General features: G+C 38.3%; 4 protein-coding genes and 1 non-coding gene across 9 annotated transcripts; 1 reads left to right on the top strand and 4 right to left on the bottom strand.

Moving 5' to 3' along the window:
• Positions 1 to 46: 46 nt before the first annotated feature.
• On the bottom strand, positions 47 to 7,398 carry alg8 (ALG8 alpha-1,3-glucosyltransferase). Its single transcript, XM_069190070.1, has 13 exons — positions 7,048 to 7,398; positions 6,546 to 6,624; positions 5,959 to 6,152; positions 5,519 to 5,628; positions 4,727 to 4,794; positions 4,332 to 4,458; positions 3,379 to 3,482; positions 2,054 to 2,174; positions 1,590 to 1,729; positions 1,222 to 1,361; positions 1,037 to 1,134; positions 784 to 856; positions 47 to 550 (listed from the first exon to the last, which is right to left on the bottom strand). Exons 1-13 carry the CDS (start codon positions 7,134 to 7,136, stop codon positions 319 to 321), a joined length of 1,575 nt encoding a protein of 524 aa, XP_069046171.1. The 5' UTR covers positions 7,137 to 7,398; the 3' UTR covers positions 47 to 318.
• An 89-nt stretch (positions 7,399 to 7,487) lies between these two features.
• Positions 7,488 to 11,030, bottom strand: LOC102696694 (BTB/POZ domain-containing protein KCTD21). Of its 2 annotated transcripts, none has more exons than XM_069190071.1 (2): positions 10,828 to 11,030; positions 7,488 to 10,347 (listed from the first exon to the last, which is right to left on the bottom strand). In XM_069190071.1, coding segments are annotated over exons 1-2 (804 nt in total). In that variant the 5' UTR covers positions 10,830 to 11,030; the 3' UTR covers positions 7,488 to 9,545. The 2 variants fall into 2 exon arrangements, with proteins under 2 accessions (XP_069046172.1, XP_069046174.1); XM_069190073.1 differs by having other exon boundaries at positions 10,621 to 11,027.
• Positions 7,495 to 7,636, bottom strand: LOC138239304 (U4 spliceosomal RNA). Its single transcript, XR_011189776.1, has one exon. It is a non-coding gene; the product is annotated as a U4 spliceosomal RNA (small nuclear RNA).
• On the top strand, positions 10,971 to 16,453 carry ccdc90b (coiled-coil domain containing 90B). Of its 3 annotated transcripts, none has more exons than XM_006628079.3 (10): positions 10,971 to 11,053; positions 11,751 to 11,874; positions 12,353 to 12,472; positions 12,659 to 12,762; positions 13,449 to 13,550; positions 13,888 to 13,929; positions 14,021 to 14,092; positions 14,650 to 14,703; positions 15,083 to 15,197; positions 15,815 to 16,453. In XM_006628079.3, exons 2-10 carry the CDS (start codon positions 11,784 to 11,786, stop codon positions 15,868 to 15,870), a joined length of 756 nt encoding a protein of 251 aa, XP_006628142.1. In that variant the 5' UTR covers positions 10,971 to 11,053; positions 11,751 to 11,783; the 3' UTR covers positions 15,871 to 16,453. The 3 variants fall into 3 exon arrangements, with proteins under 3 accessions (XP_006628142.1, XP_015197281.1, XP_015197280.2); XM_015341795.2 differs by lacking the exon at positions 10,971 to 11,053 and adding an exon at positions 11,211 to 11,287; XM_015341794.2 differs by lacking the exon at positions 10,971 to 11,053 and adding an exon at positions 11,351 to 11,549.
• Positions 15,041 to 23,874, bottom strand: LOC102696308 (ankyrin repeat domain-containing protein 42). Of its 2 annotated transcripts, none has more exons than XM_015341793.2 (12): positions 23,788 to 23,874; positions 22,609 to 22,769; positions 22,074 to 22,181; positions 21,859 to 21,978; positions 21,358 to 21,493; positions 20,411 to 20,611; positions 20,020 to 20,145; positions 19,094 to 19,199; positions 18,579 to 18,751; positions 18,284 to 18,410; positions 17,319 to 17,451; positions 15,041 to 16,576 (listed from the first exon to the last, which is right to left on the bottom strand). In XM_015341793.2, the coding sequence occupies exons 2-12, from the start codon at positions 22,699 to 22,701 to the stop codon at positions 16,475 to 16,477; spliced, it is 1,425 nt and encodes a 474-aa protein (XP_015197279.2). In that variant the 5' UTR covers positions 22,702 to 22,769; positions 23,788 to 23,874; the 3' UTR covers positions 15,041 to 16,474. The 2 variants fall into 2 exon arrangements, with proteins under 2 accessions (XP_015197279.2, XP_006628141.2); XM_006628078.3 differs by lacking the exon at positions 23,788 to 23,874 and adding an exon at positions 23,380 to 23,529.
• Positions 23,875 to 25,579: the final 1,705 nt, after the last annotated feature.

The following is a 25,579-nucleotide window of genomic DNA, read 5'->3' as shown; positions in this document are numbered from 1 at the left end:
CTTTGATTATGAGGTGAGACCTGATGTAAATAAAACAAAATCAACATAGAAAACCAAACATTTTATTTTGGCATTACAGAGCATGTATACAGACAAAACACACCATCCCTGAACATACTCCTCATTTTTACCAGCTTTGTGAACTGTCATTCTTTGAATTTTGAAACAAATGATCTTTTTGGTCCCCAGTTGTACAAGACACCCATAACTGTCTCTGCTCTTAAAATTGGCATTACGCTGACTTGACTTCATTTGGTAAACGAAGTTCAGATGTGACCTGACAGTCTTGATTAGATCCCTAAGCAACATCTCCATCCTTCACTGATGTTTACTCTTGTCCATCTCTGGCCTGGTGAGCAGTGAGATGTAGAGCCTAATGAAGGAGTAAGTAACTCCCAGTGCACAGTACACAGAAGTCAACAGCAAAGGAATGAAGGGGAGGCTCTGCTTCCACACAGTCATGGGGTAGACAAGCTCACAGAATATCTCCAGGGGCACCAGGCCAGCGAGGTAGGCGGCTTCAATAGAGTTGAGCAAGCAACCTTCTCTTCTGGGGAGACATAAGGAAAAAAACATATTTTCCATAAAGTGTGACAGTTAATCAGAAAACCCAGGACTGTTTCTGAATTTTGGTTTCTGTTGTCTGTAATGTATGTCTCAATACCCATGGAGCATAACTGGCCTAAATCATTGAAAATGTTCCACATTCTCTAGCTATTTGTCCAGGTCTCTAGGGAAGACACACATCCTAATGGAGGCAGTAGAAGACCAGCAGTCTCTTACCTGAAAAGCACCTTCAGAGATGTCAAACTGTAAAGTGTGAACATCAACATGAGAAGGATTTTGATGGGTAATTCTGCAAAACAGGAACGCAACAGTCATCACTACTGGAATGCCGAAAATGAGATTTCAATGTACATTATTGGGGATTGTAATAATAAACCAAGTTCAATCCAAAATAAAAAAGTCAAATTCAGTGGTATTTTTATGAATGCATTGGCAGGAATAAGAATATGACACAGAGCGTGAGTTATACCTGGCGCAGTGAACAGAAGTGGAAAAAGAGAGAAATGGCCTGTGGTTGATAGGATCACAAATATTCCAGCATCTCTTCTGCTTTCCACAGCTAAGAAACTGCAATGAAATAAGCAGATAAATGTTGGCGTATCTAAATACGCAAACAGGAGGGCACACAGCTTCCATAATTATTCGCCAGATTACCTTAATGGAAGAATGGCCATGAGAATAGCCTTTTCATGAACATGCCACCCAAACATGAAAGATCCCAATGCAGAAATGATCAGGCATCGCAGGAAGCCTCTGGGTCCTTGAGGGTTACGCCAAATACAGAAGACCGCAGGCTTGAAGGAGAGAAGAGTAAAGGGCAACGTTTGACAAATTCCTGCTGATGTGAGCAATCCAGGTACGACAACTCAGCCCTGGACCGGTTTCAAATATCTCCGTTTTGCATTCCAGGTCTTCTGCTCTCATTGTTGACACTCTATCCACACACGAATGTGCGAGCTACCTGCTTTGTGTTGTTTCAGAAAGGGGGAAAAAAAAGCCCTGAGAGAAGAGGGGTAACTCACAAGGATGGACGACAGAGTGCACACCAAGGTCACTAAAGGGGTCACAGCTGGAAGGACAGTGTGCTGGAATTCCTGGACCAGCCCCCCTGTCATTGAAGCCTTAGGAAGTCTGTCTACGTCTAGCAGTTTCAATCTCACACCTGAAAGCAAAAAACCTTGTTAGATAGCGAGCGACCATTTCCCACTTCTTTTTTCTTAGACACCATTACAGTTTCTTCCTTTCCTGGCCACACAACCATGTCTTATTGTAATATTCATTTATTTTATTTAAATTGTATTCCATGGCCACAGGCAAAAGAATCACCCAAATAATAATTCTCTCTCAAAGACATTTCTGAAAAAACAAAACAAAACATTAAACCATCCTTTTACAGTACACATTTAAATGAATCCATCTGCTTAGAACTCTCCAATGCATACAGTATCTTTCTGTAACAATGCAGTTAAGTGAAATAAAGCCGTACCGAGGACTGAGAGAGTTTTGTCCAGCACATTGTACAATGCCCAGAAGTTGGGTGCCCAGTAGGCATGGCACAGTCCTCTCTTGAAGGGAAAGAGCCGAGAAAGCACTTGAGGCAGCTGACCCTTAAAAGAAAAGACAACCTGCTGTTATCAAACCTGACAACAAAAAATAAAATTCCACTATCTTCAACGTGTCAAATTATATCATGTCAACATATTTAGCAGAGTTAGAAATGACATGATCTATAATCTAGCAACATAAGTGAAATAATGCAGCTATAAAAAAGGGTTGTACCACTAATATATGTCTACCACCAATGGTATAAGTAACCAATTACAGGACTTTCAAAGCTGTATCTGCAGCTATAGTATACTCTGTACGCAGTAGAGAGTTACTCTCCATTCTTCCTAAGGTTAAAGGATCTGTACCCCATCAGTATAGTTTGGATGTAAAACAGTGTGAACACCAGATACTACTGGAAGATGCATTTAGCAAATGTGTTACACATCAGTATCCACGGAAAGGAAATGAAAAAACCTAAAGAAATATGGTAAGAGATTGATGAAACACATAAATCAAAATTTTGACTTTCTTTCTTGGATGATAAAAGAAAATTTTAAAATAAGCTCTCAATAATACAGGGTCACAGTAACATAGCAAACGTATTTCTTAAACAAAATATACACTAAGGAAACCAATTTAACAAGCAATGACTAATTTAACTAGCAGCTACACATCTGCTCTAAAAAGAACCTGATCAAGGAGAGTTTTGAACCTCCGAAAATGAAAGGGGGATTATATGTCCAACTTAACTTTAAGAGTGGAAAGAAATTTTTAAAATGTGCCTGGAAAAGACAACTGGAATCAACTAGCCTGTTATTAATAACAAGCTAAACCAAAAAACAACAACAATATATAAAGCACTCTTAGACCCAAAGAAGTCTGTACATTTTTTTGCACAAATGTCTCCACCTAGTGTTTAACAACAACAAAAGCACTACAGTAATGAGTCTAAAAAATTGGAGAAATCACTACATTAATTTTTATAGGCAGTGAACTTATTTTTGGGGTAATTTATGAGAAATCTTTTGAGAGCTAAACCATTCAGTGTTCAAGTAATACTTCTTAAGAAAATATGGAAAATAATCAGTAATCAAAAGAAATCCAAATTAATGCTATATATCTCCGTTTTAGACATGATATTTCAAACATTGACACTGATAAATTAAATGTGATTTTCTACAAGTATTACACACATACACTTAGATTCAAAGCTACTACTACTACTACTACTACTACTACTACTAATAATAATAATAATAATACCATAGCAATGAATGGGCCGAATGATAGAGCGAACACTGAGCACACAATTGTTCCCAAAACAGCTAATCGGGCAAAACTTAGGCTTCTCCATTTCACTGATCCATCTATAAAGAGAAATTAAGAACAAAATAAATATGCAATATACAAGAAAATGTATTTTCTGTTAAAAATTCTCTTCATTCTTACTGCACAATTTTATAACTGCTTCTGAAAGCCTGGACACTTGATGACTTTAGACAAGATGGTGTTGACCTGCCAATTATTTTAGCATCTTCCTTCAAGTAATCACTGTTATAATAATAATAATTGCTTACACTTATATAGCACTTCACTCCACTCAAAGCGCTTTACAGGTAAAGGGGACTCCTCTCCTCCACCACCAATGGGCAACCCCACCTGGATGATGTGACGGCAGCCATAGTGTTCCAGAACGCTCACCACACATCAGCCATTAGTGGGGAGGAGAGCAGAGTAACAAAGCCAATGTATAGATGGGGATTATTAGGAGGCCATGATTGATAAGGGCGAATGGGAAATTTTAACAGGGTGCCGGGGTTACACCCTTACTCTTTTCGAGAAACGCCCTAGGATTTTTAATGACCACAGAGAGTCCGGACCTCGGTTTTACATCTCATCCGAAGGACAGTGTCTGTTTACAGTATAGTGTCCCCATCACTATACTGGGGCATTAGGACCCACATAGACCGCAGGGTGAGCGCCCCCTGCTGGCCCCACTAACACCTCTCCCAGCAGCAACCTTAGTTTTTCCCAGGAGGTCTCTCATCCAGGTACTGACCAAACTCACACCTGATGAGCTTCAGTGGGGCTGCCAGTTGTGAGTTGCAAAGTGATATGGCTGCTGGCCATATGTTAACATAACATATGTTATGTTCCCAATGATTCTGAAATGATGCTAATGAGCTTATTTTTAAAGATTCATACAAAGGACTTACCTGGATTGTTTTGTGTGAAGCAGAACGAACGCAATAAGTAGATTCCATATGCAGGCGCAATGTACAGGTAAATGTGCTTGAAGTTCAAAAGCAAAGCAAAAAGCAGAGCTCCCTCCAGGTGTCTATTCTGTTAGAAACACAACAATGAAAACAAAAAGGTCTGCCCTTCTTTTATTGCATTTCACTTGGGAAGGTATTTCACTGTCACAGACACTAAACGATTTAACATACATTTAGATTAATCTGAAGTTTGGGCCTGATGCTGCCAGCACACATCCAAAGACTGTGAGCACTGTCACAAAAAGCAGGGCTTAATTCATTAACAATATTTCTAGTTGTATTAACAAAAAAGGCATCTTGGAAGAGAACCATACAATGGGTTTTTTTTCACATACCTGAAAGTGTCTGGCAACTGAAAGAAGCAGCAAACCGAACAAGAACCCATTATACTGGAAATGAATATCTGGCAGTAAGTTAGAGATTTAACAATAAGCACTTATTTGAAAACAAATTTGCTTTCAAAATACTAAACTAGTAGATAAGTTATAATTTACCCTGATGTAATTCTTACGTAAATGATACTCCTTTAGGTCACATCCAAAGTTCAAATGATTGACACCTAAATTATCTTATCAATGGAAACTTGTAATAAATTTGCACACAGAAAAATTGTATCACTGTGTGTTCTGAACATTTTTGGAGGTATGTTAATAAATGAATCGTGGTTAATTGGTCATGGTTAATTGTGCAAGCTCATTTAGAACAAATTGTACTATTTGGTCTCCAAGTTACAAAAAAAGATTTTGCAGCTCTCGGTTACCTTTAGAGTAGACTGACCAAATACATTCCCATGCTTAAAATTCTATATTGACAGGCTAAAAGAACTGAACTTTTTTAGTCTTGAACAGAGAAGGCTATGAGGGGACCTGATTCACGTATTGAAAATTCTCCAAGTCACTGACAAAAGCAATCCAAACACAAAACCAGAGGACACCAGAGGTGGAATTTACAGGAAATTACATTAAAAACTGAGAGACAACGTTTTGCACAAATACACACATGCTGAAGCTGTTACCCTGGCTTATTTCAAGAAATCCTTGGACACATGAGCTACTAGAACCCAAACCCATCTGCAGTACTGATGATGAACTTTCCTTGCAGCAGGCTGTTCTAGAACTGAAGGATACGATCAACAACAATGAGGCCGAAATTCCACAGCAGTAGCACTGCCAGGACAAATCCTGGTTTCAACCACAGATCTCTGGGCCCTTTGATCCCTCTCACACACTGGCACCACCTGTGGAAGGAAAGAAAGCAGCTCCAGTAAACTGCCAAAAAGGCACAATTCTTCTGTTTCAAACCATACGATCAACTCAATTTAATTTTCCACTGACCTCTAACGGTTATTCTCCTAGCAATTTGATTAAACAGCTACTCTACAGCTCCATGGACGAGTTACAGCATGTGATGGTTATCTTGTACTCATAACAACTATGGTAAAACACAGTCACCCAGGCCTATTCACGTTTATTATATTCTGTAGGCCAACGAACACTCTGATCTACGCTCTACACCAAGAAAATATATTCAAAACATATTTTAAAAGTGAAAAAGTAAATATACTTACTCCTTCACTGCATAAATGAAGACAATGTCAGTAAAGATGACAGACAGGCGTTGAAAAATAATGGTGGCAGAACTGGCATAATTCAAATTCTGGACAACCAGCATTTCTTTATCGAAAAACTTTGCAATGTGGGAAAGGCCAAATTCAAACCAAGCAAACAAAGGAGGATAATCTAAAGTCCATTCTGAAGTGTCCTTGAAGAAGAAAAATAAAACAGGAGCAAAGGGTTATCTGGTCAACTTTTTTTACTGTCTTTTAATTCCATGTTTTGTATGTAAAAGTAAATGTGTATTTTTATAATTGTAATGCATTGTCATAAATGAATTCACAGATGTTTCCACATAAAGTTAAAAATGCCGTCTATATTTAAGACTGAGCTACACATCAGCGGATGAAATCGTGCAAAGTATTTTGGGGATGGTTTGGAATTCAAAGGCAGAATTATATAAAGGCGGGCGATTCTGTTTTCCTTATTGTCCACTGATTAAAGCTGTTAAAGGCGTTAATCCCTTCTGAACCTGCGCACGGACTATGGGTGATACATTTCTGAACAATAACAACCAGATCAGTTCAGGAAAAATACTTACTTCATAGTACCATAAGGACAGAGGTAAACTGTGTGTAATAGCAAGCCAGTTTCTGTGAACTTCAAAATCTGTAGAATGGCTGTAAAAATAAACAAATCGGTAAATGCTCCTACAACACACTGGAAACGAAAATGAATGCGATAAGGTTTTTAAAAGCAATTTATTAAGTTTTACATATAAATCTTCTGGTGTCAGTTCTCGTTGATTTCGCTTTCAACCAAAACCTTCATCATCAAAATCTAAATACAACTTTCGAACCGAATCTACACGTTATTTGTACAGAAGGTTATAAATATCCCAAATACACGAGCGCTTATGTCTGCTTGCATCGTGTGCTGGATTTTGACATGGTCAAGAATGAATGAAGACCACGAATGAGCTGCGTCTTGAGCTATCAAAAACATAATCTATCGAAACGGCATGACCAGTAATTGTCGTTTCGAAAACTCGACATTCCCGGGTAAGATGGAAAACGCAGCTCGCGTAAACCGGTGGAACTTACTAAGTATTAATAAGCAGACCCTTCAAAAGAGAAATCCCCGCTGCTAAAGTCAGAAACCAGCTCCAGCCCTCAGCCACGGGCGCCGCCATGACAGTTCCTGAAACAAACTTTGTGTGCAACGGCAAAGAAAACCCGGACGGAGTGATGGCGCCGTCGAAGAACTGCGCACCCCCATCTCTGAACCCCCCGTGCTTTCGCAAGTCCAGAGTGGTTTGTTATTCTGGATATTTAATTAAATAACTGCTAAAACGATTTCGCCTTATGGAAATAGTCCAGCCCCCACCAATACGTGATCGTACATGCATTATTTATTATATAGTACCACTCTCAAAGCACAAAAATCTTTGGATCTATAACAACATAAACTAAATACATCACGACTAACTCGTTACCATTTGTTACGCTAAATACTAGTGCATAAATCTGCTTTTATACCAATATTTTCAGTCTCCGAAGAGACTGTCAAAAATTGCCGGCACTAGCTATATTTCAAGCCAGTACAAGCGGGGTATTGGGTAAAGTTTTCAACTAGCAATAATCGCGCCTCGGATAAACCTCATAGGCTACGATACTGCCACTGCGCAAAGCTAACCTACCGTTCCCCCAGTCTAACCACCCCATAGCAAACACAATGCGCACGCCTTACGGTGTTATAATGGTTCACAAACTTTAAACTTTATTTAATACCACGAGTATTAAAACACACACAACACTATTATAAAACACCTGTCTTCATTGTTAGGAATCAAAAAAACATGCTAAAACGAAACAATGTTAATTAAATCTTGTAAGTCTTGCAGAGCATCATGGGATGTAAAATGCAAATTAACCTACCTCCTCTGACTTCACCACGCAGAGACGTGAACATATAGCAAGGGAGTAGGTGGAGCTAGGAATCTACATATTAGTCGCTACCTCCTAATGAGCGGCTTTTTACACCACTGCTCTGCAATTAACCGGATCGAGTTAATTAGATGATAAATTTGTGAATGCTTGATTGAAAAGTGTCAGAATTTTATGGGCCCTTCTGAGCAACATCAAACATACACATGCTTCTAAGCACAAGCACAAACTGCTCGTTACTAACTGCAGATCAAAAGTTGGTAGTTATGTGTTTCAATTACATACTGTAGGACTACAAAATTAGGTAGTTTTAAACTAGCAACTATCCACAATTTGTCTGTCATGTAATATGCTGTCTTTTGCTGTGTGACCAGGGAACCATGAACCAGAGGGGACAACTGGAAACAAGCAACCCTATACAAATGCAGAAACTGAATAGGGCATTGTTTTTGCTGTGTGTAAAACAATTGTCTTAGTATTACACAGTATGTCTGGAATTCTTGTCGTGTATCCAGGCACAACAAAGGTTTCAGGTCTGAAATGATGCATTCACAAAACCATCCTATTTTCTCTTACAATACAAGCAGTTTTTAGGCACCTTTAAATGAGGAGTAAAAATGTATTATCTTCAATTTGAGAAACGTTACAGTCCTTTTCTTAAATTTTAATACTGTTTTGTGAAGAAATTTCACCATAAATAAAGGCACACTAAAAAGAGGCACAAGGACCATAGTGCATCATATAGTAGACATATTCAAAGACCTCATGGCTTGGTTCTGTAACTATATCATGCACTTGCTGTTGTGCATTATCACGCCATATGTTCTGTTCTGAAGCTGCCCCCAGATGTGGTTCTGCTATCTGTGTTTTAACAGCCTGCAGGGTCAACAGTTTCTGAAACAGCCAATTTGTTACAATAACTATAATACAATTAACACTTAAACAGTTCTTACACTTAATACAAACAATTCTGAACGGCATTTGTACAACATATATTTTAGTAGTATTAATTAAATGCAGTATTATATACTTATAACATTTACAATTAAATACATGTTCTCATTCTTTGCAAATCTTCATTTTCTTATAATCCATTCCCCACCATAAAAATAATAATTAATAATTGCTTACATTCAAAGCACTTCACAGGTGATGGGGACTCCCCTCCACCACCATCACTGTGCAGCCCCACCTGGATGATGCGACGGCAGCCATAGTGCACCAGAACACTCACCACACATCAGCTATCAGTGGGGAGGAGAGCAGACTGATGAAGCCAGTTCATAGTTAATAAGCTTGACAGGCCTACAATCACACCGAGATCAAACCCCTTGGAGTTGTGAGGCAGTGGTGTTAATGATCTCACAAATTCTCAGTGAACAGGGTTTTCTACGTTTGTTATATGTAAGTTTGATCATTTGTGAGAGTGTGTATTTATTGTGAGATGTTTTTTTCGGGTGGAATAAAGTTAATTTTGATAGAAAAGAAAAGGTTTTTCTAAGAACAGGCAATACATCAGACTGCATGCACAATAATATTGAAATTCATATTCTCAAAAAAGCATAAAATTTAGATTCACCCCATTTGTATAAAATGGCTGGGTGTGATCCTCCGATCAGTGAGCTACTGTGAGCTACTATTCTTACTGCGTGTCCTCATGAGCACCTGTAGCGAATCAACCGGACAGTCTTGGTGTTCGTGAAATCGTGGGAGCTGGGGTGAGAGGAGTCCATGCAGAAGCCTTGATTCATGGTTATTTTCAGAACCTCTTCCACAAAGGCCCGGAGACTGTTAACTTGCTTGTTAAAAACCCAGAGCCTTTTCAAATTCTGCAGGGTGTACTCTTCCTCCGGGAGGCCCTCTACAGCACCCACCCACTGCAGCGCCAGCCGATTCTGACCTTCGCCTTCGCCACACACAGGGGAAAGGTTGCCGTTGAAGAAGTAGCAGATCTGAATACCCAGGCTGCTCAGGAACGCACCCGAGGTGCAAAAGATGTTGGCTGAGAAGACGTCTATAGTCAAAGAACCGAGGCTGTAGGCCTGGGGCGCATCTGGTCCAGAGAGGTGAACTGCCTGCATTTTCTGATCCAGGCTGATGTTCAGCATGGTGTTCTTCTCTGATGCCAGGTCCTCAGCCTCCCTCTCATGCAACACTTCCATCAGAGGCTGAATCTGGTAGAACCCCGCCTCGCGTCTCAGGAGCTTCATCTCTTTGTAGTCATCTGGGAGGTCGAGGTGCGAGGACCTGAGAAAGTTGAGGATGTGACGGAAGGTTTTGCCATCCCGGTCAATGAAGAAATGGCCCTGCTGGTCCTTTCTGACTGGCAGCCTGCCCTTGAACATCGCACCCAGCACGGAGTCGGGAAACCGAGTTAAGGTGGCCAGAGAGGTAGTGTACAGCCTTCCTCCCACATTGAGAGTCACAAGGTCAGACATGATCAGCAAGCAACGGAACCTGGCACATTGGAACAAGTAAAGAAATTAGAGAACCACAGAAGCGTAAAAAGTGTATAAAAGCAGAAGAAGGGTTATTTCTGACACAGCAAGGACATTGGGTTAACAAAAACAAGAAAACAATTTACAAATCTGAGCCCTACAATTTTTTCCAAAGTGCTCAGAATAATCCAAAACCTTATGCTCGCTAACATCACAACATGTTTTATCGGCGTCAATATTTTGTAATTATACCTATAATTATACCAATATAATATTTTGTAATTATACCTACTTTTGTGATGTAGAAACAAAAATAATGCTATTAAAAATATGAAAAGGCGCGTCAGAGAGGCGAAGACGTGAAAAACTATGTTTATTTTCGAAATTAAGAGCTTCCAAATCTTAAACACGAATTCTCCTTCGCATAATCTATTTGCAAGAATCCGATCGTTATAGCAGTCGCGCAATCCCACAGAAATCCTAGAGAAGTAATACAAACATTGTTGGGTGTGTAGAGTAGACAAATCGCTGTGTTTACTGGGAGTTGAAGTCCCGTCTCAACGTTTTGCTTAAAGTTAAACTTGCTTCTCTGGCGAAAGAACTACATTCTTAATGGACTGTATTAAATAACCTTATCAGATGGCCAGAAGTCATAAAGGGGATAGGTGCCTATCACTGTGGCGCCTCAAGGGCACTGTTTTAAAATAATTTTAACATCCCATTGGGTATGGTTGTTTTTATTTTTTAAATTAGGGTCTTCTATGCTGTCATTACTAGAAAGCTCCGAAACCCATAGAAACGGTTTTATTTTGTCATATTGGAGCGGGTAAACAGAAACTTTGACCTAATTAAAGGAGGCGTTATTTTTGTGAAGTTTGGTAGTTTATGACCTTGTCAGGTTTCCGGTGTTACCAGACGCTAGTTGCCAGAAAGCGTACCAGAACCGCGCCAATAGAAAGGTGTAAAACAACTTACAAACAATTTTTAAACCGATTTTTAATTCTTAATAGGAACAAGTAAAGGTTTATTCTGTGCGGGAGGAGAGTCACAGCGTTCAGGTGCCATCTTTTCTGGAATGTTTTTTTTTACTATAATGCAGATATACTGTACGCATTTCCTACAATGAAATCCGCATCTCCTGTAATACGAAGCCCACGAAATGTTTTTGCACACTTGATCACTGGAACAGATCTTTCCACAGCGTCCCCAGCTCGCTGGGCGGTACGTAATTGTTGTCGTACAGTGACGCGAAAAATATTCCAAAAATGCCCGGATAATACAAGTACTCAGAAACCTGCAGGCTATGACCTGCAATTTTCACGGCATAAAAACCGAAGCAGAAATTGCCTTCTTACTTAGGAAATGAATATATACATATACTACTTTTAATTAATTTATGATTAAAGTTTTTGTTTTTTTAAGCGAGAAGAGGATCCACGGCATATATCAAGCATCATGAATTGCAGACATTGCAAAACTTTTCTATCTGTGCTGAGGAAGCCAAGTCGAGCCCTGTGTCTGCAACGTTTACCCACTACGGCGAAAGGTAGGTTATATTAAACACGGTGCAGTTTCAGAGCTCCGGGTGCAGCACTTGTCCATTCCGATTCATCGTAGGTAATGAATCCTTGTTTTTAAGTATATTTGTCATCCTGCACCAGAAATGATTGCCCAGTCGCAGATAAAACTGCTGCTGCCTTCGCAACCAACAGCTGACCAACTTTTTATGACCCTGAAAACTCTTGAATACAAGATCGTCTTCAGAAAGTAAAATCATTCAATCGAGTTCATTTTTACTGCCAAAGAAAACATGGTTATGGCTGGAGGAGATTTCACAAGTCTTGGTTTAATACAGCTACTGTTCCGTATCCTTACATCATAATGTCAACATACAAATTGAGATTGGTCGTTTGTTAGCTTTTCAGTTCAGCACACGCATGCATACGAGCATTTTCTGGACTTGCCGGACTTTCAATAAAGACAAATGAAATCCTCATTTTCTTCGTCGTTTACCTTTGTCTCAGGGTTTCATGCAGGAGCAGCTCAAAAAACGTATGACATGAGAAGAGTGGAGCTAACACCTCTTGAGCAGAGGAAATTGACGTTTGACACACATGCCCTGGTGAGAGATCTACAAGCCAGCGGTAAGTTGCTTTAAGTACAATAATAAATGAAATTTACGTGAGTATTTTTCCCTATCTTGATGTGTTTGTAGACTCAGATTCGATTCTTCTCTGTTAGGATTGTACTTGAAAGTGTTATGGGATTTTTTGTTGGGAACTACTTGATTCTTTAAATGTATATTATTCCATGTTTTGCCTTTCATACAGGCTTTGGAAAAGAACAAGCAGAGATTATTGTCACGGCGCTTGTAACACTAACAACTGCCAATATGGACATAGTGTACAGAGACATGGTGACTGGGGCACATCAGGTAAATAACTGAATATCTGACTTCTGTATTGTCTTCCCTCTTTACGTGCTGCTCTTACATACAGTACATGTTGGTTACTGATTTTTTTATTAAAAATTTGGTGGCAGGTCCAGATTAAATTTCAGAATCAGGGGTCTCAAACTCAGTTTCTGGAATTCTGTGTCTCTTGTTATTTCTTCCAGCCACACTCTCGGTTACATGATTGGTTTAATGACTTAACTACATAATTTTAGTACTTCTAAACAGGCTCTGAAGAGTGCTATAGATAACTGTACATTTGATTCATGTTTAGACAAGTGTTTTGAGTAATCAACTGTATCGTGTATTTCCTTGAGACAAAAAATAGAACAGTCTTAATCCTCGAAGAATTGAGATCCCTGCATTTATACCACATCCTAAAATTTTCCTGATTTTAAAATGGATTATTTTATCATCAGTTAAAATGAGTGGTACCTTCACATGGACATTTACAACTTCACATAATGTTCTGTTTTGAGAAGAATACTTCTCTTTCATACCGTAAAAGAGAATCTTTGTACTGTGCAATGAAGTGAAAAATTTAAAAAAGAAAACCTACCTCCTATATATGAAACTATAGATGTCCATAAACTATAATTGCCTATGTAGATCTAAAATGTCTAAGCAGTAGGAGAGCAATGAAACAAATGCTTTCCTTTTTTTTTTAGGAGATTGCTCTACAGCAAATAATGGCTCACCTGGATTCAATCAGGAAAGACATGGTTATTTTGGAAAAAAGTGAATTTAGAAACCTTAGGGCTGAGAATGAGGTACAGTATGACAGTAAGGCTGTGCGCAGCAAGTCTATAATTAGAACAGTCATTTTCACATGATGTTTGAATACTCTTGAGGTTTAATGCAGATGTTTAAGTAACACTTGGTCTTTATTCTTAGGTCATGTTTTTTGTTTCTTTTTCTAACATTACAATAATACTGATCATGGGAAGTGGACTTATGAAACATTTCAGTCTAATTCAATTCATTCAGCCAAGTACCACCATCTCAGATTGAATAAGGCTTAATCTTACTGTGTTCATTGTTCTGATGTTAAAATATGAAAAAATGCCACTATTCAGTTAACAGTGTGAACCAAAACTTGTTTTACAGAAAATGAAAACTGAATTGGAGCAGGTTAAACAGCTACTTATGGTAAGTGGTAACAATGGTAACTTAAACATAAAGTTTGTATGAAGGTGCTTAAGTTGCAAACACCGATTAACTATTGCACTTTTTTTTAAAGGAAGAAAGCCGGAAAATCAGAGCAGATGCCAAACTGGATATTAATTTGGAAAGAAGCAGAGTAACTGACATGGTAATATCTATGACCCGTGCATTCAAATTTCTAATGTTTCTGTGTGATAAAAAATCCCGAGATGCTATCAATATTGTTATCGTTATCGATAACATTGTTAGTTGGAGTAGAGGCATGGCACATGCTTGTTTCTTTACACAAATAGGCTTGTATCGTCTGGAGTAGTACTAGAAGCATAATGTAAAGGAGTACAAAAGTATGAAAATACAACCACATATCTGCTGAATTATCCTATTCCTCTGTGTTGTATTTAAAAAGTACTTAGATGTATTCAAGCAGTACTGGGCACCAGGATTTAGGAGGTGAGCAGTTTTTGTTTGCACCTTTCATGAGATGCTGTGAGTGTTTTATAATGGTCTGGCCTAATGGGAGCCTTTTTCAAGGTTGTCCAGCATGGTGGTAACAGTAGGTGTTACTGCACATCCATGGAAAAGTGTGTGAATTGTGTAGTGATGGCACCATGTCCTCAGCTGAGAAAGAGGGCAGGGCTTTGTTCTGCATTTGTACATCATGGAGTGATGATTTAACAAGCTTTTCCCCTACTTCCCTGTTTACAGTTTACAGAACAGGAGAAGAAACTTATGGAAGTCACAACAGAATTTCACAAAAAGGTTTGACATTTTCAGCTATTCTTTATATGTTATCTGCATCTTATATAGGCTCACACAGTATACTAGCTTAAAGGCTTATTCAAGAATGACAGTTTTAAGTGCAAAATGTGAAACTAATACTGTACTTATTTTAAAAAAAATAGAAACCTTTTTAAATTTAACACATGTAGATATACAGCTAGCACATACTCTTAACATGTCCATTACAACAGCATAATACATTAATTGTTTGCAAAGTAAAATAGTTTGGAGAAGTAATGGGTTGTAGGTTTCAGTGATTGTACTGGAAACATAGGGAAATTGGGAATATTCCTTAGAGATGAAGAGGGACTGGGAATCACAAAGATACATTTTGGTTTTATTTTTCTTATGAACATAGAATGCTGATGTAGACCGTAGCACAATGGAAGCAACAAAAAAAATTGACATAGAAGTGGCTTCGTTGAAAACTCTGCTAGAATCTCTAAAGTTGGATACTATACGCTACCTTGCAGGTAGGTGATGTAGAAAATTAATTACATTTTGTTTAGAACTGTTTTATTCCTTATGTGTAGCCTAATCGTATTGGATCTCAGAAGCTAAGCAAGGATGGGTCTGGATAGTACTGGGATGGGAGACCTCTAAGGAAAATCGGGCACTTTTCTCATGGATCAGCATCTCGAATCCACAATATCCCAGCGGTCCAGGGATCACTGTGCTTTAGGAGGTTCCATTCTTTGTATTAGACATTAGATCAAGGTCCTGGCCGTTTTCTTAAAGAATGATCCCATGGCACTGCTCATATTAACAGGGAGGTAAACCTGTCTATTTGAAAATCAAATTCTATATAAATGCAAATAAATACTTGTATCATAAGCTTTACTTTTATCTTACCATTTAATGGTGCCCTGTGCATATTCTTTCCCTAGCACATATAGTCATGTACTGTAATACTATTCCTTCCATAGACATTTTATCAAGGAGAACAATGTTACTCTTGTCTGCCTTTACTTGATTGTACTTAACGTTTTGTGTATAGTACATAAATGATGTTGATTAAGATGCAAGTTGACAAATTGCATTAAGCTTAACATAAATTCTTTCTGCTTTTTTTTTCTTCCCTATTTTGTAGCTTCTGTCTTCTCCTGCCTGGCAATAGCTTTAGGCTTTTACCGTCTTTGGAAGTGAGAAAACAAAATACGTACATTTTAATAAAGTATAACGGCACTTCAGCAGTCTACAATTCAGAAGATCCAACAGATGTGAAAGTGCTGTATTTACAGTGGTTCAGCCACAAAACATTGTGCTAATACAGCACTGAGATACGGTTCTGGAGCAGTGTAATGAGTATGTACCTGCAGGAAGTAACTGTCTTCTTAGATGCCTTTTTACTTTTTACATAACAGGACTGTTCTGAAGTTTGTTTTTGCTGTTGTTGCTGATATATTGTATTTCAGAAACAAGTCAAGTGCACTTACAGTATGGTAACATAGTTGCTAAAGTGGCTACATTTGCTTGTCTAGTATGCCCACTTTCAATATACAGTATATGGTACATTTGTCAGTGAAAAAAAATCTAAGACATCTGCCATACAATCGTCACTGAAGAACTGTTGCTTACTATTTTTTATTAAGACCTTATTTCAAGATTAAACATTCATCAGTGTTCTGAATGGAAACTACAATATCATTCCTTTGTAAACCAAATAGTGCCAAGGAAGCTCTGTATTTTAAACAGTTTGCCTGCTGTCAATAAATAATGTGTATGCTCATTGTTGCATTAGGTCAAACAATTACTTTTCTGGGATTCTTCTCACTAACACCCCTCCTGCTTCATTCTTCCTGGGTTTCTTTAATTTCTTTTTCTCTTTAATTGGTTCCAGAGACTTTTCTTCCTGTGGAAAGGAGAAGACACAATTGACTTAATCTTTTGGATTTCATTAAAGCACAAAACATTTACTTAATTGTAATTATTTGGATCTAGTGCACATGAATCACGATTGACAAAATCATTGGGCTCAAACAAAGTAATACATTTTACATTGTAGTACATCAAATAATTATAATTAACATTAATTATGTTCTGTTGTGTTACAGTATATACTTCAGACATTTTGCAAAGTATTAAATGCAGTCTCCTTGTTAGCTGTAATATACTGGGGCTAACCACTCAACGCTGTAACTATATTGACATCAATTGATTTTAAAAAGTCATAATTTAGTCTACAAAATGAATTATAAAATCACATTTACATATCTTGAGACCATTAAAATTAGGCCAAAGTAAGATTGAATGTTATAGTCAAAAATTTATATCTAAACGGAATTATCCGAACCTGTGCCTATTTATTTAAGATCTATAATTAAGATTATAATACTGTTTAACATCAAACATTGTTTTTCAATTAATACAATTCATTTTAGTTAATTCTAGTGTTACAGTAGTGCCTGAAAGTAATTGCGTCCAGTCACCACCCAGACTTGATGTGTCCTATAAAGTGTCAGATTTTTGATGACCCATTTTGGGGTTCTCCTTGAACTTTACACATCAGCAAGATCTTTAATAGGTTTCCTGGGTGCCACAGTATGGAAGAAACTCTTGAACCCACAAGAGCTGATAACACAATGAAATCTCACTGCTGTTGCTTGGACGTCATGCAGGCACTTGTTGAGGTGCCCTATCTCTGCCCTGTAGTCATCCAGCTGGCATTCCAGCTTCTCCCTGCGGACTCGCTCGTATTCCAGCTGGGCCTTCAGCTCCTCAATAGTTCTGGAAAAGGCAGACAAATCCTTTTTTATGGACAATAACAGTATTTCTGCAAATGGTATTATTATTAAATAATAACAAAACCCTTAAGCTAAGTATTTCTTTCTGGAAGCAAATTTCTTGGGAGGTTGGTTTGCCAAGGAAGAATTGAGACTAGTTCAATTCCAAAATGTTCCAAACTGAGATTTTTTTCAAGGGAAACCTATTTCAGAAAAATAATGGATATGGAATATTTTTAGTGATACTAAAAGAATTGCATTTTTAAGAAGAATAAGAATAACTGGGTAGTATTCACAAGTAACCAGTAAGCTGTAGCAGGCTATATTTCTATGATAGTGTGGGAAAATGGAGCAAAAGAACAGACTTATATTTGGAGTCAGCAACCAAAAAGAAAATGTATGTGTAAGGACAGAAAAAACACAAAGGATGAGTAATCGTTGTGTCATGCAACTATATATAAACTTACAAGTACATTAAGAAAAGCAATTTTTTATAAATTAATCCATTATAGTTTCAAGATACTGCTTTGTGGAATTACGTTTTGAAATTACTACAGGAATGAGAACAATTACTTTTATTATGTCATGTATTACTTTATGGGGTATCTATACATACGAATTGTTAGCTTTAAAAACGAATTTCTTATCCAAATTAACGTGTAACTATAATGGAAACTTTCTGCAACTCTGCTTATACATTACATCTGTTCCATTAATGTTAGTAACTTTAAGTCTACAACTCATTCTCAGCGATCTGCATTCTTTTGTGGGGTGATGCAAAATGCAATGAGAAATGATCCTGAAATGTACAGTGAGTCACTTGAAGCCTCTGTTACCTTTCTGCTTGATTTTCTTCTTTCCTTTTGCTTCTGTCTTCCTCAAGTATTCCCCCCAGCTGCCTGTAGTTACTTTTTGCTATTTCCAGCAGACGTTCAAATTCCTCAATCTTTCTGTATGCTCGCACTGGAACACACACACCAAAGTGAAGCAAATTATGAAAGGATGAAGCAATGAAACCATTTCAGAAGACAACTGTGAGCTTTCTGGAGTTTCGTACAGCTTTAACTAAAAGAATAATACCCAACGTCCCTAGAGTAAAATGTTTAATTTATATATGAACTCTAGACTTACTTCTGCCTTCCTTCTTCTGAGTGGTGCTTAAGTTTACGTCTTCGAAGGTGTCTGTGCTTCCTTCAACACCATGTCTGTCAAAAAACGAGGGATCCGTGCTGTTCAGCTCTTCATCCGAGTCTTCACTTAGAGTCTCCCCTCCCAGGAGCTTCACTGCTGCCAGCTGAGCAAACCTGTTGGACCATGAAGATGGAAAGACCACTACTTTCTTATAGTATTTCTGTATTATATGCTTATTTTACAATGTCTTTTCAAAAGAAGGTTATTTAAAACAGATTACTGGTGCATCAGTTTTTATTTAAGGATTCTACAGTATATACAACAAACGGAAGCATGCAATGTTTCAATAAGTAACAAAGACATTTTTCAGTAAATACTGTAGTTACTTTAAAAGAGCTGTTTGCAACCCAAGCTAGAAATGACTTCCAAAGATTCAGGAATTAACAGAAAAGTGTTGTAACAAAAAAACAGTGCTTTCTCTATTGTATATTACATAGAGAAGGAATAAAACATACCTCTTTGCAATGTCTTTTGGCGTTTCACTTGCATCGTTTGTGATATTGTAATCAGCACCCATCTCTAGAAGCCACTGCAAGCAGTTCAGATGGCCCTGACCAGCCGCTGCAAATTAAGAAGTGAGATTTGTTACTGCACATTTTCACACAGAATGAACCTTGCTTCCTGTGCATAGAGGAAAAGTACTTGTAATATTTACAGCAGTTGACCTCAATGACAAGGATTCTTTAAATAACATGGATACACAAACAAATAAGCACCTTCACAAATCCATTTACTTCATGTTTACACAGCCTTACGTACTGTATGTCTTAAAGCAACCCACACATATACCAGTATTAGCAGGTGCCTTGGTGTGTCCTTTGTAAAACAGATTTCTTGTTCAACCCAAAGAATGCTTCAAGCTGCATTTCACTTGCACAGTAGCTTCAGAATCCACTACTGCTGTAGTGACCAAACTTACAATAACAGTGATGCACATATAAAACAAACGCATGCTATCAAAGTAAACTACTGATGTTCATAAAGAACTATCCTCAGTTTCATTATTGTTTGGTAAAGCAAGAACTTCCTTTGCATATCCGAGCACAATAATAAATTAATATTTGTCTGAAACAATGGGTTTAAGATTTCAGTTCAGGTTAATCGTAGCGATTAGCACAAAACAGTAAAGTAATTATAGAGCAGTGATTGAAACAGCTGCTTAACACTCCAGAGTGTTTTGACTTCTATTTTAGATGGAATCTGCACAAAACAATAGTTTCTTTTCCATAAGTAAGCTCACAAGACTTTTTAATTGTTTCCAGAAACCCACAAATACTTCAAATTCCATGTTTCAAGTTTTTTACTGGTTGAAACATGAACCACAAGGACAGCTAACAAGCTAAACCGTGCCTCTGAGCTCTCATTAACTCTTCTTGCAGACCTTTGTGTAGGGGAGTGCACCCCTTGTTGTCTCGCTCATTGAGGTTTATAATTCCGGATTCCACCAGCGTCCGCAGGGTGTCCAGGTCCCCTCGGAGTGCCGCAACATGTGCCGGGAATGCCAAGTCTAAGGAGAAATAAAAACTACTCTGAATTCAATTTTTAAAGTAAACCTGAATTATTTAAAGAAGCCGCCCTAAAGGAACAAAACAAACTGCACATGAACCTACAATATCCAGGTGGGGCTGCAAACTGGTGGTGGTGGAGGGGAGTTCCCATTACCTTTAAAGCGCTTTGAATGGAGTGTCCAGAAAACCGTTATATAAGTGTAAGCAATTATTATTATTATGATTATTATGATTATTAAGTGTTCACTTAAAAGTACCACATACCTTCCTGCTCTCCTGGGAAGTCCCTTTCATTTTCCACAGCATCGATGTACTGTTGCACTGCCTGCTTGTAGAACCTCTTAGCTAGATCTTTGGGTGTTTCTCCTTGGTCATTTCTGGCTCCCAGCGTATGAGTTAAACTTACACCCTGGGAAACCAGGAATTTCAGACAATGCAGATGTCCTTCCGATGCCGCTAAGTGAGCTAAAAGAAGGTTTGAAAAAATCAGGAGTTTTGCAACCACAGTGGTCTGTCTTAAACACTTCTTTTCACACAAGTAGGTCTTCCCTAGCATTTCTATTTTCATTGCAGTAAAACTGACTTTGGCTATCAAGAGATAACTCCTCACCAGCACGTTTTATAATTGAACTGTAAATGAGGTACAACATATGGTTATCCTAGGTGACTTCATTACATTTTTACAAGGTGCTCGGATGCAGTATTAATGGTCTAAAGAATTTGACTATTTTATGACCCTGAATTTCATTTTAAGGTTTTTAGATTTAGATAATTGGAAGAAGGTTAAGTTAGATCCAATAAAAAATATCTGTAATTGTTTAAATATAAATATATGCAAGAAACAACTAATTGAACTATCCAGTACTGAGAAATTTAGACATGAAAACTCCAGTAAACTTCCAGTTTAGTTTGATTTAGTTCGATGTCACTTGTCCAAGTTAGCTATGTCACACTGATAAGCTCTGATCAGGGGCAAACAGCTGCCAACTTTCACTTACATGTGCAAAAAGGCAGAATGGGAAGTAGATAAGATGGTTCCAAAAGGAAACTGGACAAAATGTTAGTCAGGAGTCATATTTTCGATTTTATAGAAAAATCTATCTTTCTATCATCGAAAACAAAAAGAAAAGAAATAAAATGATGGCCTCCTCCTTTCGTGAACATTCTTATGTTCTTATCAACGGAGATTATGATCTCCTTTCTCATTATACCTGGTGTGTTTCCATTGTTATCAACATCATCCACACTGGCTCCCCATTTAAGAAGAAACTGCAAACAGCCTAGTCTTCCATGGAAAGCAGCATAGTGTGCTGGCCTCCAGTCATTCATATCAGCACTGTTGCAATCCTGCAGAATCAGAAAATACACTTGAAGAAGGCTCTGCAGCTGAAACATCGATACATATCTAGTTTTTAGTGTTCAGGATATAATTAACCTCTACTTTTTCCTTTACAACTTGCACTGTATACTATTTTCATTGTAATGGCAAAAAGAAAGCTGTTCTTAGACATTCAATGACACAATGAACTTTTAATGCATTTAATCTTTAGGCAATCGCTCTGCTTTCTTTAATCAGTTTTTCAGGTTTTGTGTCCATTTGTAAAATTAAGCTCTTTTTTCTTGTATACAAAATGCGCAGTGGGAACGCGCTGACGCTGCAAATAGAGACACTAGAATGAGTACGTATGGACAAAGGAACAAAGGAGACAGACCGCTCCGCTGCGCAGGATATTCTGCAGGGTCTGCGAATGTCCATGAGCAGCAGCCAGGTGCACTGCACTGCAGCCTCTGTCATCTCGGGACGACACAATGGCACCATTCGTAATCAGGGCCTAAATGATCGGAGGTGACACATATTCTTCAGTGGAGTTTCATTCTCTTCTCAAAACACTACCAGAGCTTTGAAAAACAACAACAACTGCGTTACCTGCATGCAAGCGTCTCGGCCCCTCATTGCAGCTAAATGGGCAGGTGTCCAGCCCTGAGGAGTGGTATCTGATGTATCAGCACCATGCCACAGCAGCCAGTGCAGGCACTTGGAATGGGAGCAAAACGGATGTTGAACAACAGAAACATGGCACGTTTTCCAATTCTTATTCACTGGCGTCGCTGGGAAGAACATGAAATCGAGATTTTAAAAATCCACGCTTAGTCATCTATACCGGATTATCTCTTTTAACTTCACACCTGGCTGGCCGCCTCTTTCCAGAAACTGAGGATTAAACATTGAAGGATGTTCCATCATTCCTTGTGGACACGCCCATTACAAAACAGGTCCCGTATTTCACGCACACAGTTGACTAAAAAAAAGGGCTGAGCCGGTCTCAGTTAAGAACAATGCAACAGATTATTGAAAAGTACCCTTGTTGCATCTACTGTGTTCTAACCATAGTGCTGGGGGGGGGTTGTCCCCTTCTACAAAGAGTTATGCTCAAGCCACTAAGAAAAGGAAAATCTGCAACCTCTAGACTCCCTGTAAGTGAAGCCCAGTGGAGAGGGGTGAATTTGTGCTCCAGGTCCACTTCATTAACGCTGGCTCCGTTCTTCACCATCATTGCCAGCTGGTTCACATCTCCTGCCTTCACCGCCTCGTGCACTGTGGCCAGGGCCCTCTTCTTCCACACTGTGAATTTCAGTGAGAAACAAGAAAGCAATGAAGTCTGTAAGGGGGAAGGAATCCCTTGCACAAAGCACCCAGGTGGGTCAAACAGAAAATGGCTTAAATCTGGAGCTTCTTGTACTGACTGGTTTCGTGCAGAAAAGTGAACCATAAATCAACTATGAAAGATAAATTCCAAGATGTTTGGAATATATTCTGAAAGCTCAAAACACATCACATGCGTTTGGGGTTCCACATATTCTAAATATTCGTTTTCAAATTTCTGAATGCTTTAAACTTAAAGGTACAAGGACGACAGGGTGAAATGGGGGGCAGGATCCAGAGTTATCTTTTACTGACATCGTTTTACTTTTCACCTAAGGAAGAAATTAAATGTATCACTGACACAACGCTAATACAGATACCTTGGCCACGTTCACAAAAAAAATAGCGTACACATAATAAAAATAACAGACTTAACCTAGGTAACCTTTACCGTTTCGATAATAAAGAGACTAGTTCGTTTGTTTTATTCAGTTAAGATCTTGTTCAGAAAACATCACACACAGAGAGTACGTGTGCGAAATTAAAAAAATAGCATCTTTTATATACACCTAAACAAATACATTCTTACCCTCTAGCGGCATCGGCACGGTACGTATTTCAAAGAAGCGATTGATTAAAAAAGAAACTTTTACTGTGGTTTTTGCCAGCCAGGGCTGTTGCTAAGAGCATGTTTGTAGTTACGTAAACTTCCTGTTGTCTAGTCCACGTGTTGGGCCGGCATGGAAAAATGGCTTCCGTGTTACAAGATTCATTTTTCCTTTGGTTTATTTATTTTCTCTAGGGGATGCGCTAATCTCAACCCGCCACAAAACAGTAACGGCTAAATATAATGAAAATATAATGAATATAATGAAATATAATGAAAATGGCACAGGGTGAATTTGAGGTGAAACTCAAATTCAGCGGGCATTTACAATATGTTCCGCTAAGCCGTTGTACACAATGTAGATTCCGCTTTAGTAGGGTATACAGTTACCATCGATGAGGACTTGTCTCGTCACTGTCACTGAGACGTTGTACCTTAATTACCCAAAGTACACAACACCCAATAGTTCCGCCCCTTGTTCTGCTGACGTTGGAATAGCAGATACTGCTCCGCCATGTTTTTCTTCAGCGCTGATAAGACTGCTTAATAATAATAATAATAATAATAATAATAATAATAATAATAATAATAATAACAATAATAATAATAATAATCCTTAAATTTATATATGTCTTTTTTGGACACTTCATTCAAAGGGCTTCACAGGTAATGGGGACTCTCCTCCACCACCAATCTGTAGCTCCACCTGGATGATTTTACAGTACACTCGCCATATCAGCTGCTATTGGGGAGAGAAACAGAGTGATGAGTCCAGTACATTTCCGATTCACCTCTGGATCCTGTAACCTTATTATACTTTAATGGGAGTACTGTTGAAATCTCACCCTAGTGAGATTAGTGTTTAAGACATTTGTATTTCTTAACCTTTTCACGGCTGTGCCTTTTGCTTTTCCTGGTGTTGTATCTCCAAGCGACCTTGGGATCGAATCACCCCATGCGCACAAACAAAAACAGACTGCAGCAGCCTCCACAGGTATAACCTTGCCTACCAGGTTGTTGTTGTTGTTGTTGTTTGAAAGATCTGTCCATCGCATTAAGCATGAAGGATATTGGTTCTCAGAGCTAGCCCAAGGGTGCTTTAAAATTATTTAACATTTTACATTTAGCATTAACAGAATTTATGGATATGGATCAGGAGTTCAAAGCTGACAATTACCACAGTATGATAGTCGGGGACATACGTGCCTAAAGAGGTGCCATCCTTCAAACTAACTAAAAAAGGTTTATTCCATGCTCAAAAGAGAAGAAAGGAAACTATGTTTTGGTTGTGGAGCCTTCTTCGGGTGTCAACCCAAGATGTCAGCTTTGAAATCCTGATCCATTAATTCTGTATATGCTAAATGTAATGCCAAAACGTTGTTTCCTTTCTTCTCTTTTCAGCATGGAATAAACCTTTACTTGTTCCTTTGCAGCCTACATATGCTGACGCAGCTACCTACTTGAACATCCTTCAAACTAGACATTTAACTGAGGTACTGACTAAAAATCCCATTGACCTTAAGAGTAGGGGTGTTAACTCCACTGTTGTACAGTAAAACCACCCTGGGCTTACGGTCTGGTATTTGTATTTTATGCTGAATTCATTTTTTGAAGCATCTTTTCCCAGTTCATTATGGATTGAAATTGTTGACAGATCACAGAAGCCACATATTGCCCAAATGCAGATAAAATGGATCTCGCTTCCTATATAATAAAGCACTTTGTGACCTTTTGGCATGAAAGAAGCTACATAAATGCAAGGCATGTTTACCACTTTCACAAACGTGAATGTAAATGAATATGAAACCAGTGCCATCGCCCAATACTATTTTCCCCTTCTTTTAAACTCTTTATAAATATTGGAACAAATTATTGTAGCAGTCACATTTAATAGCACACCTTTTGTAAACAATTCCTTTACATAGCCCACTGATTTTTACAGCCAACAGACCACTTTCTAAACTCAGCTGAAGTGCTCATTATCAAAGCTTTACATGAATTCCAGAAATAATCATTGTTCCAGAATAAAGATATTTGTCCATGTGTAAATTTTAATTTAGTTTTATGTGGACAAGTTGACAATTCAGAATCCATATTAAATAATCCAGTCAAAACTACGGCAGGATAAAATCCGTACCTTTCTTTCAGCTGTGACTATACAGAATTAGCTCATTACACTGAA

Source organism: Lepisosteus oculatus, chromosome 5 (assembly GCF_040954835.1).
Source record: "Lepisosteus oculatus isolate fLepOcu1 chromosome 5, fLepOcu1.hap2, whole genome shotgun sequence".
In the NCBI taxonomy this organism is placed as follows: domain Eukaryota; kingdom Metazoa; phylum Chordata; class Actinopteri; order Semionotiformes; family Lepisosteidae; genus Lepisosteus; species Lepisosteus oculatus.
The sequence above is the reverse complement of the archived record's forward strand: the minus strand, read 5'-3'. Positions and strand labels throughout refer to the sequence as shown.

Coding starts and splice junctions, on each gene's coding strand:
- alg8 (XM_069190070.1), bottom strand. CDS start 7,136: ATGGCGGCGCCCGTGGCTGAGGGCTGGAGCTGGTTTCTGACTTTAGCA. Junction 6,153..6,545: donor TGTCCTTATGGTACTATGAA/GTAAGTATTTTT, acceptor TTCTTCTTCAAG/GACACTTCAGAATGGACTTT. Junction 857..1,036: donor ACTTCTGTTCACTGCGCCAG/GTATAACTCACG, acceptor CCTGTTTTGCAG/AATTACCCATCAAAATCCTT.
- ccdc90b (XM_015341794.2), top strand. CDS start 11,451: ATGAAATCCGCATCTCCTGTAATACGAAGCCCACGAAATGTTTTTGCA. Junction 11,550..11,750: donor CGTCCCCAGCTCGCTGGGCG/GTACGTAATTGT, acceptor TGTTTTTTTAAG/CGAGAAGAGGATCCACGGCA. Junction 12,763..13,448: donor TGGTGACTGGGGCACATCAG/GTAAATAACTGA, acceptor TTTTTTTTTTAG/GAGATTGCTCTACAGCAAAT.
- LOC102696308 (XM_006628078.3), bottom strand. Junction 20,612..21,357: donor TAACAATGGAAACACACCAG/GTATAATGAGAA, acceptor ACCTTCTTTTAG/CTCACTTAGCGGCATCGGAA. Junction 20,146..20,410: donor CTTCCCAGGAGAGCAGGAAG/GTATGTGGTACT, acceptor ATTTCTCCTTAG/ACTTGGCATTCCCGGCACAT.